The 17237-nt window shown below is 43.1% G+C and overlaps 1 protein-coding gene across 2 annotated transcripts in view; it reads left to right on the top strand.

The window, feature by feature from the left end:
- Positions 1–17237, top strand: part of Abca13 (ATP binding cassette subfamily A member 13) — a 399663-nt gene that overhangs the window by 104983 nt on the left and 277443 nt on the right. For both annotated transcript variants that reach the window (XM_050141226.1, XM_050141225.1), the window contains exons 24-27: positions 2564–2758; positions 6013–6177; positions 7359–7536; positions 9266–9405. In XM_050141226.1, the coding sequence (XP_049997183.1) occupies positions 2564–2758; positions 6013–6177; positions 7359–7536; positions 9266–9405 (678 nt within the window). The remainder of the gene's footprint in view (positions 1–2563; positions 2759–6012; positions 6178–7358; positions 7537–9265; positions 9406–17237) is intronic.

Consider the following 17237-nt stretch of genomic DNA (forward strand, 5'->3'; position numbering starts at 1 on the left):
GAGCTCCACCTCCCTGCAAAGTTCTAGCCTGGAGTCGATAATTTACAGAACCGGGCAAATGTAGCAACGAAAGCCTGGTTAGTGCCCACACCACACCCTCTGGGATCCCTGGGAACTTCCATGCACATCTGGAAACAGCTGTGAAGCTGCCTTATACAGAAAAGCCTTCTGCTTAGCTATATGTGAAGCTAACATTATTCTAATGTCCCTGTCAGGGTAGGTTATTTTTTAATGAAAATAATATTAAACAATCAGATTTTATTTAAGGTGGATTCCTCTCCTTGACATGACAAGCCTCATCTAAATCATTCAGGACCTTAAGAGAAAAGCTGCTGAGGTCCCCTGAACAGAAGGGGGTGCAGCCTTTGGGTGCTTTTTAAACTTGAGCTTCTCTTTGGGAGCTCAGCATCTGGTCCACTACATAAATTGTTCTAGCAAGTCCCCAGAATGCCTGAGCCAACTTCTCTAAAATAAATCTTGCCTGCCTTCCTGTCTTCCTGCCTTCCCTTCCTTTCTGTTTATTCTTTTTTTTTTTTACTGCACGTGTGTTTGCATGTGTGTATGCAAATTTGTGTGTGTGTCTATGTGTGTGTGTGTGTGCATGCATACACAGGTATGTGAGTTTATGTGTGAATGGAGGCCAGGGGGAAATATTGGCATCATTCTCTACCGTCTACATTGAGGCTACATCTTTCTTGGAAACCATAGCTTGCTGATTCAGCAAGTCTGACTAGCTAGCTTGGTTTTGGGATTTCTTGTCTCCAGTCACCCCCTCTCACTCATCCTCCTGGTTCTAGGCTTATAAGTAGGCTATTATGGCTATGTTCTATTTAGATACTGGGGTTTGAAGAACAAACTTCCTTCCTCATGTTTGTTCAGAGCGTGTTTTATCTGGCTAGCTGTCTCTTCAGCTCCTCAATCCAGGTTTCTAGAAGTCCCCTCTCTGTGTCTCTGTCTTTTAATTTTAGTCTCTGGGGATCCCTGACTGATATACCGTACTGTCTCTCAATGAGTTTGTAGTGCATGGAAGTACCAAGTGAGCTTTCTTTGACTGCAAGGCTTCTGTTTTTAAAAAAAAATTATTGATTTTTATTGAGCTCTACATTTTTCTCTGCTCCCCTCCCTACCTCTCCCCTCCTCTTTAATCCTCTCCCAAGGTCCCCATGCTTCCGATTTACTCAGGAGATCTTGTCTTTTTCTACTTCCCATGTAGATTAGATTTATGTATGTCCCTCTTAGGGTCTTCACTGTTGTCTAGATTCTCTGGGATTGTGATTTGTTGGCTGGTTTTCTTTGCTTTATGTTTAAAAGCCACTTATGAGTGAGTACATGTGATAATTATCTTTCTGGGTGTGGGTTACTTCACTCAAAATGATGTTTTCTAGTTCTATCCGTTTGCCTGACTTCATGGTCACATGATTAGGGTCACACAATGAGTGTCAGCTTACGTTTCAGCAGCTGTACCCAGGGTAGTATAAGCGTGCAGTAGGGTGTCTAGTTGCTTGTGTTTTGTTTTCTTTGTAATTTTGTTACAAGCTCAGTGACTGAAAGAGGAGCCTCAGTGAGGAGGCCCCCGAGTCCTTGTGTCATGGAATACCAATGGCATATGAACAGATAGAGTCTGTCTTCAGGGCCTCCTTCAGAGCTTGGATGCTTTTATTTGCTAAGGAATTCATGGAAAGCTTGGAAATCCCTTTTTCAATCTAGAAGTAAGAGAGGCAAAAATTGGTTTAAAAATGCCAGTTTCCTACACGATGACAGCGAAGAGGGAAAGACCTAGCAAACTGAAAGCAGAGAGGAGTGAAGCGGCTTCCTCGGAGAAGGCCCAAGTACTTGGGACAGGCGGCCTCAGGGTCGCGACATAGCCGGTGGGTGCTCCAGAGCCCTGCAGAGAGAGAGAGAGAGAGAGAGAGAGAGAGAGAGAGAGAGAGAGAGAGAGAGAGAGAGAGAGAGAGAGAGAGAGAGAGAGAGAGAGAAGGTTCCACAGCGCGCCTGCAAAGGTAAGCTGCACGCACAGACAGTGACTCGCAATTTCCAACACGGTTCCATTCAGAATGCTGCAAATGGAACAGAGAGCCGGCTTCTGCAGTGCTCTGGATCCAGGTTATCCCCCAAAGGCTCATGCTGTCAATGCACGGTCCCTTCAGGAGGTGGCTTCCTAGCTGGAGGAAGTTAGTTTATAGGGACAGAGACCTTAATGCCCTTAAAGGGGACATTGGGAGCCTCAGCCCGGCTTTCTTTCTCTTCATTTCCTGGTCACCATGAAGTGATCAGCTTGGTTCCCCCCCGTGTGTACCCCACCAAGGGGTGCTTTCACCAGGTTTGTAGACTGTGCAGCAAGACCCCTCTAACCATGAAGCAAGACAAGCCTTGCTTCCTTCTGGGTGTTTGCTGGGTCGTTTTGTCCCAGTCACAAAAAGCTGACAGAGGGACTGTGTCTGTGAGTCTTCAGCGTGCAGTTTCCAGGGGTTTGTTTTTTCTTGGGAAAGTGGGGGTAGGGTGGGGGGTTGAAGCTCAATCTGTGCTGGCCTTGCTTCCCTCTGATCCACACGCTCCTCCGCAGCTTCTCTCCAGTGCCCTCACTGTGGCTTTGTCTGGAAAGTGTGATGAGGAAAGTCTTCATCTCCTGTTGACATTTCCCAACAATGAGAAATCCTGGTTCGCCACAAGGGAGCTCTGCAGCCTGCCTGGGACTCAAGTGTTCTCTCTGCTCGTGATGATGGGCCAGAACCTGAACCTGAGGAACTTCGTTTACAAAGTAAGGACGGAGTCCTTGGGGGAGTGGGGCCCGGCAGGGTAGCTGCTTCTGTGGTTGTGCTGACCATACACTGGCTGTGTCTTGTCTGCACCCTCAGACCTCAAACCCAAGGGTGTTTGGTACCTTTTTTTCTAGAAAAGGGTGTGATGTATAGAACTTATGTGTAATCTTCCATCTCAGATTTCTGTCGCTGTGGTCACTGCCACGACCAGAAGCAACTTAGGGACAAAAGGGTTGATTTCACTTTACACTTTCATATCGTAATTCATCTTTGAAGGAACTCAAGACAGGAACCAAAGCAGAAGCCGTGGACAAGTGTTGCTTCTTGACTTGCTCCCTGTGGCTTGCTTAGCCTGGTTTACTTACAGCTTCTAGGACCACTAGTACTGCCCACAGTGAACTGAACCCTCCCACTTAAATCACTACTTAATAAAATCCTCCGAAGGCTTGCCTACTTGCCAATCTAATGGAAGCATTGTTTTCCAGTTTTGGTTCCTCTTCCCAGCTTTGTCTGGTTTGTGCCAAGTTGACAAAAAAACAAACAAAAAAAAAAACCCAGCTAGCAAGTTTTCTATATGCTATAATTTCTCTACAGCATGTATAATACCCAAGAGCTAATAAATGCTATATAAATACTTGTTATTACTGCATTCCCTTTGGAGTACTGATAAGAAAAATATCTATACTATATATACATTTTTTTTGGCCTTCAGGTTGTTTAAATCTATGGATGACCCATTGTCCTAATACTAGCTGCAGCATGGGACCAACAGTCAGGGCTTCTGTGGCAGCCTCAGTCACATGGGGTTGGAGGTCACTCTGGGGGTGGCATCTCAGTGAGATTTTGTCAAATAAATGGACGTCTAGAAGATCATGTCAAGTGTCCATGGGGTCAGGGTCCTTGAAACATTGGGCACAACATGGTAGTGAGGAGGGGGACACCAGCAAGAAATGTCATGAGGCCCTCTAGTCAAATCTCTCTCTTGGCTAAGAGGCAGCATCCTGAGTATCTGAGGAAGCAGGGTTGAGCCTGGTTCATTCCTAAGCTGCCAAGGCAGATGTGCCTACCATGTGCTGTGGTCCTCTGGATCTGTGGTGTCTGTTCTGTCTGTTAGATGCATCTAGATCTACCAGGGCAACTGTGGAAAGCCGGAGAGGGGTGTGGACAATACAGCATCCCCGTGCCCCTCCGTATACCAGCTCTTCACCTGCTCCACAACAGCCCTCCCCAAAGCTGGGAGAGGCTGACAGAACACGAGCATAACATGCTCAGAGAAGACATACGTGTCGGAAGTTGGTGCCGGTCTCAGCTCCCACCGGCCCAGCGCCAGTTCCCAGACTTGCTTCCTATTCTTAGCCACCATTCCTCATCTCCACATACGAGCTTTCATGCAAATTCCCAGCACCCTTGCCCTTGCCCATGTCTTTCTTGGAGTTCTACTGTTTACTCCTGACAGTGTGTCACGTATGCCATCAGAAAGGTTCAGATCTGCAGCAAGCTAACATGGCTGCTGGTGTTCCATGTTCAGGCCAACCGTCTTGGGGTCAGAAAAGAGTAGATTTGCATTTCCAGCCATTTGTGGTCTTCTTCCCTTCTGGAACTCCAGGAAAGCTCTGGAAATGTTCATCTCCCTCCCCACACCCATACCCTTATAACCATATATACACAGTCTCCAAGAACAAATAGTATATTTATGATAAGTGTACTTTAAAGTCTCAAGACTTGCCTCCATGCTTTAGATTCTGGTCTTGGTGTATTGACACTTCTAGCTGACATGCCAAGGAGCTTAGCTCTCTATTTGCTCCTCATATCCCCTCATCCAACGTTACCTACGCTCTATCAATTAGCCCAAGGTAGTGCCTGCTCCAGCATGCCCACATAGTGCTTCTCAGGGACAGCTAAGTACTTGGATAAAGGCCATCATACCTGCCAGGATTTCTTTGTAGAAAGATATATTAGATTGGATTTTATCTTCAGGGACGCAGCAAAGGTGACACTACCATTATTAACAATAGCTCCCTTTATCAGGCCCTTCCATATGCACAACTTGATGAGCGGTCACCGATATGTGACATTGTTTGGAGATGGGAGGGTGTTCCATAACACACAGGCACATGCGCTGCTTCTGAGAGTCAAACCACTTCAGTTCACATGTACCTCACTTGCTGGCAGTGAACCCCAGAAACCTGTGGTGAAGCAGGCTCAACTATGTCAGCATCACCCATGCCAGAGTCCCATTTACTTCCTACCACAAGTCAGTGGCTTCAAGGGGTCTCCTCTGAAAGACAGCCCTAAGGAGAAGAGTGGGGGTAGGGAACGCCCAAAAGCCTCACATGGTCTTTTGTTCCCCAGTCTCTTCTTTGGTAGTGTGCTGAGTTAGTGTCCATACTAACAAGGCACAACAGGAAGTGTGCAATGGTGACTCCTGGCCTCAAAGCAGCTGTAGAGCCTCAGGACTCCAGAGAACAGAATTAACAAGCAGTGACCATTGGACTTCTTGAGTTAGCCCGGAAGCTGAAAATTCAGGATGCAGATGACCTTCTGAGGGAGGGGGGATCCCTCTGATGTTTCTCATCTGTGGACAGAGGGACTGCCTGCTAAGTTATTGTGGTCAGCCATAAAGTACTTAATCGTAAAACTAATATTGCAGATGTAGTTTATCTTCATTTCATAAATGATCAAGACAGAAAAGGATCACAGTTCTCAGAGTCTGCTTTGTGGGGGATATGCAAGCAAGGAGCGAGATGGGTAGTGTGTCAGGTGACCTGAGCAGAAGTCGGTCTCAAAGGGGAGTTTCACTGGTCTAATTTGCAGCCCTGAACTGCTCTCACGGGTGGACTTCAGGAATCCTTTCATCTCTCCAGGCTTCTCGTTGCTCATGCACCGCCCCAGGGTGTTAGGAGCACTGTGATGGAGCGTGAGTCACACAAAAACACTGTTTTATTCTGAGCCTCTTCTCAAATTTCCACCTTAGTCATTTCAAAGATAAGAAGAAATATTTTGAAAGTGATTCAAATTCTAACCATTTGTTGCTGGTTTGTATTTTAACAATACTGCTATAATTTAATGTGCTCTGCAAAAACACAGTTATGTCTACTCCAACACAGAATTTTTATAGAGTATAAAAAAATAAGCCTTTGATGCTCAAGAGAAGATAAAATCAAGACACAAAGTTGTCGCTGCTCAAAAGATGCTTGTGAGACTGGAAATAGTATTGATTATTCCTTTTTTTTTCTTTTTGCTGTCCTGTAAGACTCTGATACCCTCTGAAGCAAATGGCTTGCTCAACTCCCTGTTGGATGTCATTTCCAGCCTCAGCTCCATCCTTACCAGAGCCCAGCATGCCCTGGAACAGCTCCCTGAGTTTCTTCACAAATTTAAAATCACCGCCTTGCTAGACATGCCAGACTTCCAACAGGTGTGTTTGATCCTCGCATGATGGGAAATGTTCTAGTTTGTTCTCTTTGTGTTTGTTCCTTTTTCCCTTGGTTTCTCTTCCAACCTCTATAATTTTATAAGACTACAGTGTATATGGACAAGAGCATGTTTTAATGACTCTGGAGCTAACTAGCATCACCATACTAGGGCCTGACATTACCTGAAAATTGAGAAGTGCTATTGATCCACATCCCACCAAGGAGGCGGCTAAGGTAGTTCAGGCTTTGTCTATGAAGTAAAAAATCTTCTAAGTCAATTATTAGCACAGATGAGATTTCAAGGGCCTGTTTAACTTAATTCTGAGAGCAAATTGCTTTCAAGAACCTTAGAACATTTATTTACATATAAATAATTGGCTTACAAATTACAGATCATTTTCTCCTAATGCAAACACAGACTTGAACTAGGTTAGTGGTTTGATATTTGTTTTTGCTTGAATTCCTTCTGCCTGGGATGGAATCAACCACGATAAGGAGAGTTGGTGGTGCAGGAGGGGTCAAATAGTGATGTACCCAGAAACCTTGCTAACAGTATGTCCATGTTAACTCATCAGTTAATGACTAATTTGGGGAGCGGTCAAGAATCACTATTAACTTAGCAGTGTGAACACATGCCAAGACTATCCATTATCTGAAATGGTGATATTATTTGATGGACTAATTTATTGCTGGACCAACGAGAAGGTGTGTAAATGTGTGTGTGGATCTGAGTGTATGTTTGAATGTGAAGGTCTGAGTATATGTGTAAATGTGTGTGAATCTGAGTGTGAGGGAAGGCATGCATGCATGAATGTGTGTGAATACGAGTGTTATAGTGTGTTTAAATGTATGTGAATGTGTGTGTGTGTGAATTTAAGTGTGAATGTGTGAGTACACAAATGTGAGTGTGAGTGTGTCTGAATGTGAGTGTCTGAATGTGTGTGTGAGTCATGTGGTGTGTGTGTGTGTGTGGTGTGCGTGTGTGATTTTTCTCCTCTACCACATATATTTGCCAGAAATAAATCATTATAATGATTTCAGTGGTTTCTTAAGAACAGAACAGACTCAAGCAGAGTCTATTCTTTCACTTGTATATCCCGTCAAAGATGGGACTATGCTTCTAGAAGTCTGGGAAAACAGTTTGAAATCACTTGTAATTGGTGGTGGCTTTTCTTCTGCTCAGGTTTCACAGAGACACCAAGCCCGAAGTTCATCTTTGGCTTCTTTCCAGTCGGTGATGAAGCTCCTTTGTAAGGACCAGGAGACTTTCCTCAGCAACTCTAACATGTTTGTTCATTTACCCAGAGTTAACGAACTCTTGGAGGATGACAAAGAGAAGTTCAACATTCCTCACGACTCAAGTAAGACAAGAACCACCTGCGCTTATGTCGGTTGGCTTATACAGTAGCAACTGGGCCTGCCTGTGTGGTAATAGCTTTTTCCTCGACTGACCGCTGGGGGCTCATGCTGGCTGGCATTAAACTTCCTCCTTCATTATCACCAGTCACTGAGTGCTGGCTTGACAGTTCCCCATAGACTTTCCCAGGGCCTGTGGTTACAGACTAATCCTCTCTCCTGGATCTCTAAGAAATAGAGTCTAAAACATTTGACCCACCTGAGACCCCAGCCTCTTTGGTACCCTGAAGTACCCTGAAGTAGGCAATGCCGATGACAGCATTAGGGATCATCTGGCAGCAAGCAAGTGTGTTCCATAGCTGTTGAGTAATTTGTATCGCCAGCTGTCAAATGTTTGGATAATTTGGTAGTAAAGACATACATGATGGTTAATTTTAATACGTTTTGTTTCTTCTTCCTCTAATACTCATTTTCTCTTTGTTTTTCATTTGGGAATCTTGACTGATTATTCTTCTTTCATTCATATACACTTCCGTTCATCCATCCATCCATCCATCCATCCATCCATCCATCCATCATCTCATCCATTTATCTCTGCAGTCAGTTTGTTTACACTGAAGGCCAATCTTTGTTGCTTCTTTTTTGCATTTTTTTTCTCATGGTTGTCACAGAAACCATTAGACAACACCACAAGCTTCACTTCCCAGAGGGCATATCAGAAGCTCAGAGAACATTAAATTACTTCTCCGAGTTTGCTCAGCTCTCAAATCACTGATGATTCTTGGCATCAAATTTCTTGCACCGTACGTAAAATGATTACTCCTAAGATAAGAACTATTCCCATCTCAATTAAGCTTACAACTTAAAAACAAGCTGTTAAACAAGGAAAAACCTCTCTAGTCAGTGCTTCATGGATTAGTATGTAGGTATATGGTTAACTTATATTTTAGGGGATAATTTTTATCAATTTTATTTTATTTGCAATGAAAGGATCTTTTTCCCCTGTTCACGAGATTTTGCAAAGATGAAATTAACACAGTGATCCAAACAGTATTCATTATACCCATGTGAATTATGAGGAAAAGATAACATTTCCCTGTCAAGGCTCACTTTTGGGGTCAAAGAATTATACTGATATAATTATAATTGTTTGCAATTGGAATAATAAATTACCAATCATTACAATTATGAATTGCCTATGGATTTAGACAACTTACATAGACTTGTTATTGAAATCAATTAGTTTTATAGTAAGAGCCACCATAAGGAATTGTTTGAATTAACATAGTATGACTTAATGTACTAAAAGTATTGGTTGTTATAGTTTTGTATGCATGATCAGAGAGAATCCAAAAGCAACGTGTCAAGGGGACTACATTTTAAAAAGATCTTTCTATTCTCAATATTGTGATTATTGAAGTGAGGCTTTCCTTGATTAAAACCATGTTGAAAATAATTCCCAATCTCTGCGCCATGGTATCTGCGCCATCTGTATGACAGACAGAAGCCTAGAAGGTGGGGTCTTGACGTTCTTAGGGGACAAGGACTGCTAAGTCAGGAACATGAGAGTGTTACCAGCTTACTCCAGTTCAGAGTGATGTCATGAGAACATATCTGAGTCTTTTCTTTGAAAATTAAGGCATCGTGGATGCGTATGTCAGTTCCAGATTTAACTGGATATTTTGTATCAACCTAGGTCATCTAATACTTTCTTCCCTCTTCTAATTGTGGCAGCACCGTTTTGTTTGAAGCTTTACCAGGAAATTCTACAGTCTCCAAATGGTGCCCTGGTATGGTCTTTCCTAAAACCTATATTACATGGAAAAATACTGTATACACCCAATTCTCCAGCAATCAATGAGGTCATCCAGAAGGTAAGTTAAAACTAATAATATTCGTATTGGCCACTGTATCAGGAAGAAATATTTACATGTATAATGAAATTATTATATGCATTGGGTTACAGAGCATTTTTAATGTTGATTCCAGTTCATTTTGTCCCAACATTACCCTTTCACTCTTGGTACTTAGTGTGGATTTGCTGAGCTCTTTGCTTAGAGGATGTCCTGGAGGCTGGGAGGGTTATTTAGAATCGCAAATGCAGTGTACTCACTTAAATAGAAAAATCTGAGGGCAATTACACAGAGGACAGTTTCAGGTCAGGTAAGGGAACACAGTTCCAGAACAAAGTGATGGGGATAGATTGAATTCATTTTGCTTGATGCCTCAGACACGGAAGGGAGAGTTCAGAGGTGCACATACAAACTGACCTCCTAAATCATTTTGGTGGTGATGTCTTTGGGATGGACCGTGAGGTTTTATGTGACCCTGTGGAGAATAAGGTGAGATGAAAAGGCCGCAAGAATCTCTGTGGAGTTCTCACATTGTGTATTTTTTCTTACTTACCTTTTAATATATTGTTTAGCTTCTCTAGTCTTTAGTTACTAGAAGACCTCTTAAATTTGCATTTAATTGTGTTAAATTTAATTGTGCTCTCCTGGAGACTTTAATTTGTTTCTTTTTAAACAATTGTCCTGAATTTTCATGGGGGTCATTTCTTGTCTCATGGCAGGTGAGTTATAAGCCTCCAGGTACCTTGAAGGGTCACTTTTTCAAGGACACAGGGACAATTTGATCTTCTTCTCAAATACAGAAGACCCTGCTCCATGAATGACAAACTCCAAGCTTCAAATACTAGTAGTAACTTAGAAGTGCAATGTGGTCATAGGATCAGTGGATTATTTTTGGATTTTTGTGCACTTTCAAGAGAACTAGGTTTCATCCCCTTGTGATTGCTATGGGACGTCACAGCAAGTCCCTTGGACACCTGCCACCTGCCACTTAGCCTTCTGGCTGCATAGCTCTTAATATGCCCCCTGTTGTAGTTATAAACTTTTTTTTTTTAAAAACTTTTAAATGTCCTTAGGGAGGGATGTTTGCCAAAAGCCTAAGTTTCTATGAAGGACTGCTAGCTATGAAGATATTTGATGATGTCCTCCAGTAGCTATTTTGTCTGTCCGAAGCTCTGTTCTTAGCTCCCATTCAGGCATCAGACTGGGAAGGGATGCTCACACCAACTCTAGAGCCAAAAGCTGATGCCAGGTGATGTCCTCTGTGTATGAAACTTACCGAGGTTTCCCATAGTTCAGGAATTTCATAAAAATGTCTCTATCTCAGCTTTATTAAAGAGGAGGCTATGGATTTGTATAGAGATATATGTTAATGTTATTAACATCTGTTTATATCACGTTACATATTGTGTCGTGGTTTTCAATGATGATATTCTCTTCAGAAGTGTGGAAGAGAAGGCAAACAGCTGAGGAAACGAATGTGAAATCAAGACCATGATGCAGAGGTCCAGACCCTGGACACAGGGTTGGGGAGGGGGACACACCTTACATCAACGATCTGAGAATAAGGGTTTTAGAAGGACCAGGCAAGATCTCAACGGTTCTTGCTTGGCCACTGCTTGAGTTTTAGAGGTAGTAATAAAAGTGAATGTCTGCTCTGCTTGTTTACATGACTGCAGACTATATTCTCTCTTGTTCGGCCTAGTTAATGTCACTGGAGACCGTGCACTGTCTTACGTTTGCACTCATAAAGCTGACTTAATGCCATTGTCCCTTGGATGAATTGTTCTTGCAGTCAACCATGGGCATTTAGCTTTTATGAAAATTGGTTCTGGTTCTTTAAACACAGAGATGCCTGTCCCACAGAAGAGAGATACTCACTGCAGTGCCATCTAGGCTGCTGGAGTGAACGGAGCTGTAAATTGGAAGCCATTCTCTCCATCATGGTATTTCAGCCAGTGATGGATCACGCCATTGGTGGTGGTCTTCTGAGGTCATGATGGAGCTGAGAAAAGTCCTGCTGCCCTTTGGCAACACAGCTGTCATAAAGTCATGGCACAATGCATCACTCATGTGCTTGTGAGGATGCTGGTGCATTGCATAAAATAGAGCCCAGAGAGTTGTGTGCAGTGCGCTATACTCGATACTGGCAAACAGTTATGCCATTGGCCTGTGCATTTGGCATACTGTATGTTTTTTTATTATTTTGGAGTGTCTTTTGCTTGTGAAAATGTTTTACTATGAAATAGTAGGCCACGTTCTGACTGCAGCAGCACCACACTCTTGTACTAACCATGTGTCTTGATTGACCCGTATCATTGCAGTTCATATCAGTGCACTCAAAGCTGTGTGCGCGGCATGAAGCGGCCTGATGATGATAATGTTCAGAGTAGATCTGGCCACTGATGAACACCTGTGGGTACTGCTTAGTTTGGGCTCTTTATTATTTCTTATTAGGTAGAAACATAGGAAAGTACCATTTTCATGGAAAAAATATTAATGCAGATGGGTACTTTTCTATGGTTCAATCTGCGGAACTGAGGTTGGCACCAGGGATCATAATGTCTTAGTCAGGAAATGCGGGAAGGCAGTGTTAAGTACTCCTTTGCCAAATTACATATGGCCTTGGGCGCACTTTTAAAAGGACTCTTGTCCTCCATCTGAAAAATGAGGTATAGATGCCCAACACATGTATTATTTGAATCCTTTAATCAAGTCAGAACAGGGCACAGTCATACTTCCCTGTGCCTTCTGAAGAACCGGTAGGCCGCAATGGGAGAAAGTGGGAACCTGTGTAGAATTGGTAGATTGCACTGAAATATAAAGGTTTTTGTTTCAAGGGCAGCTGGAGGAGGAGGCAGTGCAGGAGGCGGTGCTGTTCAGACTGCTTTCTTAATTAAAATGTTTCCCTAGAATTGAGCTCTTCTCTTTGGTCACAAGTGCCCTCCTGGGCCAGAGAACCAAAAATGTCTTTTTCATTCAGCCAGCCATTTACTCTGAGGTCACAGAAGCAGATACTAGACCTGCCTATTTCTGTGGGCCTACTGGTCTATAACTGAGCAGATTTCTGCAGACCAAGGACAGCTTGTTGGGGAGAACAAAGGGGGCTGATGGGTGATGGCTCATTTCCAGCCCTCCTTGCAGCCCGGAAACTTGCTATATTAGGATCTGTGCAGGGAGCATGAACCAAAGAGTAAAAGCCATGCGGACCCCTGACTGCTGAGTCCACCTGGTGACTGCAGTCACTTTATGACTATAGGACAGAGCCCTACCTTTTAAAAGACCTCAAAGGACCAGTGTCCTGCATCAACCTTCCCTCATCTGATTCCTGTCACTTTGTACTGTCACCTTCTAAAATGATTAAAGGGAGTTTAAAACTTTATCTTCTTGGTATGCTTTAGTGGTCTTGACAAAGCAAATTTTAGTTACTTTTTTGCAGTTATTACTATTTTCTGAGCACAATGTCAGTTTTGTTATTATCCAAGATAATAGGAAGAGACCAAGAAGATAATAAAGCAGGTCAAGTTTAATATGGACAATTATTGCTGTAAAATCATAGGAGTAAGAGGGGATTAATCAGCGAGAGAAAGAAAGCACTGGAGAAGGCAGTAATGGCAGACACTTAGAGAAGTACCTGTACTTAGAGCTGGAACAGAACATGTTCTTGTGGAAGTAGTGCCTCTTGTCTGACTTGAGTTCCAAACTGCATTGGAGGGCTCACAGCTGGATGGAGGAACAAGCCAGTGAGGTACCTGAGCATCTTCGTTCTGGAATATCAGAAGTATGCAACCTTAACATTGTGCCGATTGCCAAAGGAGGAAGATTACCGGGTCCATCCTCACCACTGAGAACAGGAGCAGTCGAGTAACTTGAGAGTTGCAAGATGCTAACTTGGTGATTGGCACAGTCGGTTGTAAGTTGTTTCTTTAGAGAAATGAGACTCTTGCGTTCCTATAATGCTCATCGTCTCTCCAGTGTAATTTCTAATCAAGTACTAATTTGAACAGAGATGGAAGAAGAGATGAAGGAAAAACCATCCACTCCAGCCAAGACCCCACACTGGCTGGGACCCTTGTCTGTGCCTTAGATCTACTACTGGAATAAACAGTTGTGATTTTCAGTTTTCGGATGAGGGAGCTGAGTGTGAGGCTTAACTTTGCCAAGGTCTCTCATCAGGTGGTGGAGGTGGAATTTCAACCCAGCTCTGTTGGCTTTTATAGTCAGCAGTTTCTTTTTCTTTTTCTTTTTTTTTTAAAAAAAGAAAACAAACTATCATTTTTTTAATTATACATATCAATCCCAGTTCCCACTCCCCCCTCCCATGCCCTCCACTTACTTCCCCCAGCCCTATCCATTCCTCAGAGAGGGTAAGGTACATTGCTTTGGGGGAAGGTTCAAGGCCCTCCCTACTGTATCTACGCTGAGGAAGGTATCCTTCTAAAGAGAATGGGTTTCCCTATATAAAGCCAGCACAAGCAGTAGGGATAAATCCTGTTGCCATTGCCAGTGGCCCCTCAGTCTGCCCCAGCCATGCAACTGTCACCCACATTTAGAGGGACTAGTTTGATCCTATGCTTGCTTCTTCCCATTAATTGGTGAGCTCCCATTAGCTCAGGTAAACTGGTTCAGTGGGTGAATCCATTATGGTCACAGCCAGCATTTTATCTAATACCTGTCTGCTACATTTTAGTGTTTTCTCTTCATGAGTTCACATGTGAATGGTATTCAGTTTCTGCTCTTGGTGTAACTGGTGATGAATGGAGAATGGTCAGAGAAACAGAGCAGACGAGAGGATGATGGCTTCCTGTGCACAGACTAGCTTCAAGCTTTGCAGTTGGGATATCAGACTGTGATGGAGAGAAGCTGAGCTTTGGTCTCATCTTCCTATTGATTGTACCTGAATTAGAGAGGATGGCAAACGGATCATGTTACAGTTCTCATACTTCTGGAATTCTAGCACAAATCATTTTATTGTCTCAGATGTAAAGCTACTGTTCATTGAGTACTTATTTTTAAAGATTTGAGCATGAGGATGGCACTCCCAAATGCTTTCTTGCCTATGTCTTACAAAAACCAAGCACAATTTGGCCCATTTTATTAATTCAAGATAATAAATGTTAGGGAAGTTCACATTTCCACGTGTATTGGCTATTAAATGAAAATCCGTGACTCAAAGTGAAGTTTGGGGTCTGCACTGGTAGGGTTCTTTCTGTTGCTCATATCTGTGATGCTGGGCATTAATCAGGAAGGATCCTGAGCCCACAATCTGTGCTTCCCCAGCTGGAATACTGGTTAAATATTTAAGAACAGAGATTGCATCTCATAGAGGTTTGTGTAATATCAGGTACAACCTTCCACCTACCCTTAGAATCCTTGCTGTCTTTAGAGAATCATCCCTTGGAAGAAAAGAATGAATTACATAGGTTAAAGGTGAATGAAAGCCATTGCTGCTCCTACCATTTAGTAAAACTAAAGCTCAATAAATGATGAGTAGATATGAAATTCTTGGCTTGGATCCTTATGGAAGTTGAACTATGTCAGAGAGTAGACATTGCACGGGACTTGAAAGATGTAGCAGGTACTGCAGGGACTGTTCACATGTCAGAACGGTGTTTGAAGGAAACTCATGAGACCCCTAGGCAGGTTGAGGTTGTCTCCCAGGAGCCCTATGGAGGAATGGAATTCATAGGAATCTGCTTTCTGCTTGTGGGCATCTATCTCATCAGTGATTTGAGAGCAAATCTTCAGTGGCTTAGCTTGGGGCTGGGTTTCAGGTGCATGGAAATGTCCAACTTGAAGTTCTTTATTGAAACTCAGGAAGCAGTATTGCCCAGGGTAAAAGTAATTACATTTTACGAATAGACTTGATGGATACAAATCCCTGTAAAACATCAGGTCTCTAAGGAAGCGGTACCAGAAAGCCTAAGGATGTGCTTGTTCTGTGCGACTAGGAAAGATGGAAGCCCTTAGCGATGATTCGACAGTGGTCCTTTGTAGAGCCTAGATGTATGTGGATGCCCATCATTTTGTGTTGAGATCCAGTTCTACCAGTTAATGTTCATGGCTATGAAATGGGAGCATGAAACCAACCAACCAACCGTCATGTCACCCATTGTGAGAGATGACTTTACTGTTCTGTCCACTATACAAATAAGTTACCTCCATTAGATAGAAGATTGACTCTTGATTTTTTATAAGTTAGTGACTGAATCAGGACTCAAACTAATGACCTTAGAATCAATAAATTTCTTAGAGTTACCTGGTCATTCTGTCCCCATTGAAGGAAAGCCGTGCCCTATTTCTGGGAAGGTCAGTGCCAGGCATGTTTTGTTAATGGGACCTCTGACTTTCCTCCTGTCAGGGGCCCCACAAGCCTCACGGCCTTCAGGAAGATGATCCATGAAAAGGGGAAGAGTGAAACTCGGTTCAGCACCATTTTTAAAGGCACTGGGTCAAAACTTCCAGAGTTTGATCTTGTGGTTTATTCTCCTTGCGCATTAAAGGACAGTAGAACTTTGGGGAAAGGTTTCCATGTGACAGCACAACAAAGCTTTAGGCTTAGCTAGCTAGCAACTACCTAGCAAAGTAGCGAAGCACCTGCGACCTTTACAATAAGAATGAGTTCTATTGGCTGATAAACAGAACTCAGGGCAAGGCCTCAGGAGGAAGGATTTGTAATAAGCATTAGGGTAGACTCATGGAATCTCTTTCATAAAGATGACTTCTACTCGCTCAGAAACTAAGTGAAGGACAAGGGCCTAAAAATGCCCAGGATATTGGGGATTCAGGAAGACTGGCTCTATAGAATATCCAAAAGGTCACCAGGTTGCCAGGCAACATTCACTCCAGCCTTCTGGGGGACCAGGCATCATTCATTTCCTTCTATAAAAGAAAGACCTGCTTGATTGACAGTCCTGGTTACTCCAATGGTTTCTTTAAGCTGAGCTTCCCATATTCTCCTGCCATCAGCTCTTCCAGATGCATTCCATCATTCATTCATGTGTCCACCTGTCTATCTGCTCCTCCATCCATCCAGGCATGCAGCCATCTGGTCAGTGTGGACAAGATGTTTCCTTGTTCTACTATGAAGCAGGCTGAGTAGAAACTGAGGGATGCTCTTTCTTGGCAGGGAAGGGAGAAAGCTACTTTCATTTGCTCTGAGTGTCTCCAGTTTTATATTATTAGAATCCCTTGGTCTCCTTGGAATGGTGAGAGAAGCTGACTAAGAAGGAACATGCATAAGTAGAATATTAGATATAGCAAATAAAAATGTAAGCTCAGAGATGATATCTTATGCTATGACCCAGTCACCTTGTAATTTCCCATCTATATTAAAAGAATAACTACAGGAAAAATAGGCTTCCATGTTAACTCTACTGAAACAGTAGATATATTTGCTGAATTTCATTCCTTAAAAGCAGCTCTTCCCCTTTCTTTTCTGTTCCTCTCCTCTCCTCTCCTCTCCTCTCCTCTCCTCTCCTCTCCTCTCCTCTCCTCTCCTCTCCTCTCCTCTCCTCTCCTCTCCTCTCCTCTCTCCTTCTGTTATAGTACTTCCTTATTCAGTAGGCAATTTCAGTTGATCTTCTGAATCTTTACAGATCAGCCTTTGTCTGTGAGCTCACTGAGTGTTTGCATGCACTGTCAGGAGTAACAGGAGGGTCCCATAGGGTCCCATGTCCCTGTACTGAATTCCTCAGATCCTGATGTTGCTGAGATTCACTATTTTACCAAGTTCTCCTAGTTTTCCTTCTGCCCGTGTGTGTTTCTACCTATGAGTATTTAGTTTTGGGGAGTCATCACTGTGTGAGTTCATGTAGCTACCTCAAGTCAGAGACATAGTGAGCCTATCATTGCAG

Source organism: Alexandromys fortis, unplaced genomic scaffold (genome assembly GCF_014885135.2).
Source record: "Alexandromys fortis isolate MF-2015 unplaced genomic scaffold, M_Fortis_MF-2015_v1.1 scaffold_7, whole genome shotgun sequence".
NCBI classification, from domain to species: domain Eukaryota; kingdom Metazoa; phylum Chordata; class Mammalia; order Rodentia; family Cricetidae; genus Alexandromys; species Alexandromys fortis.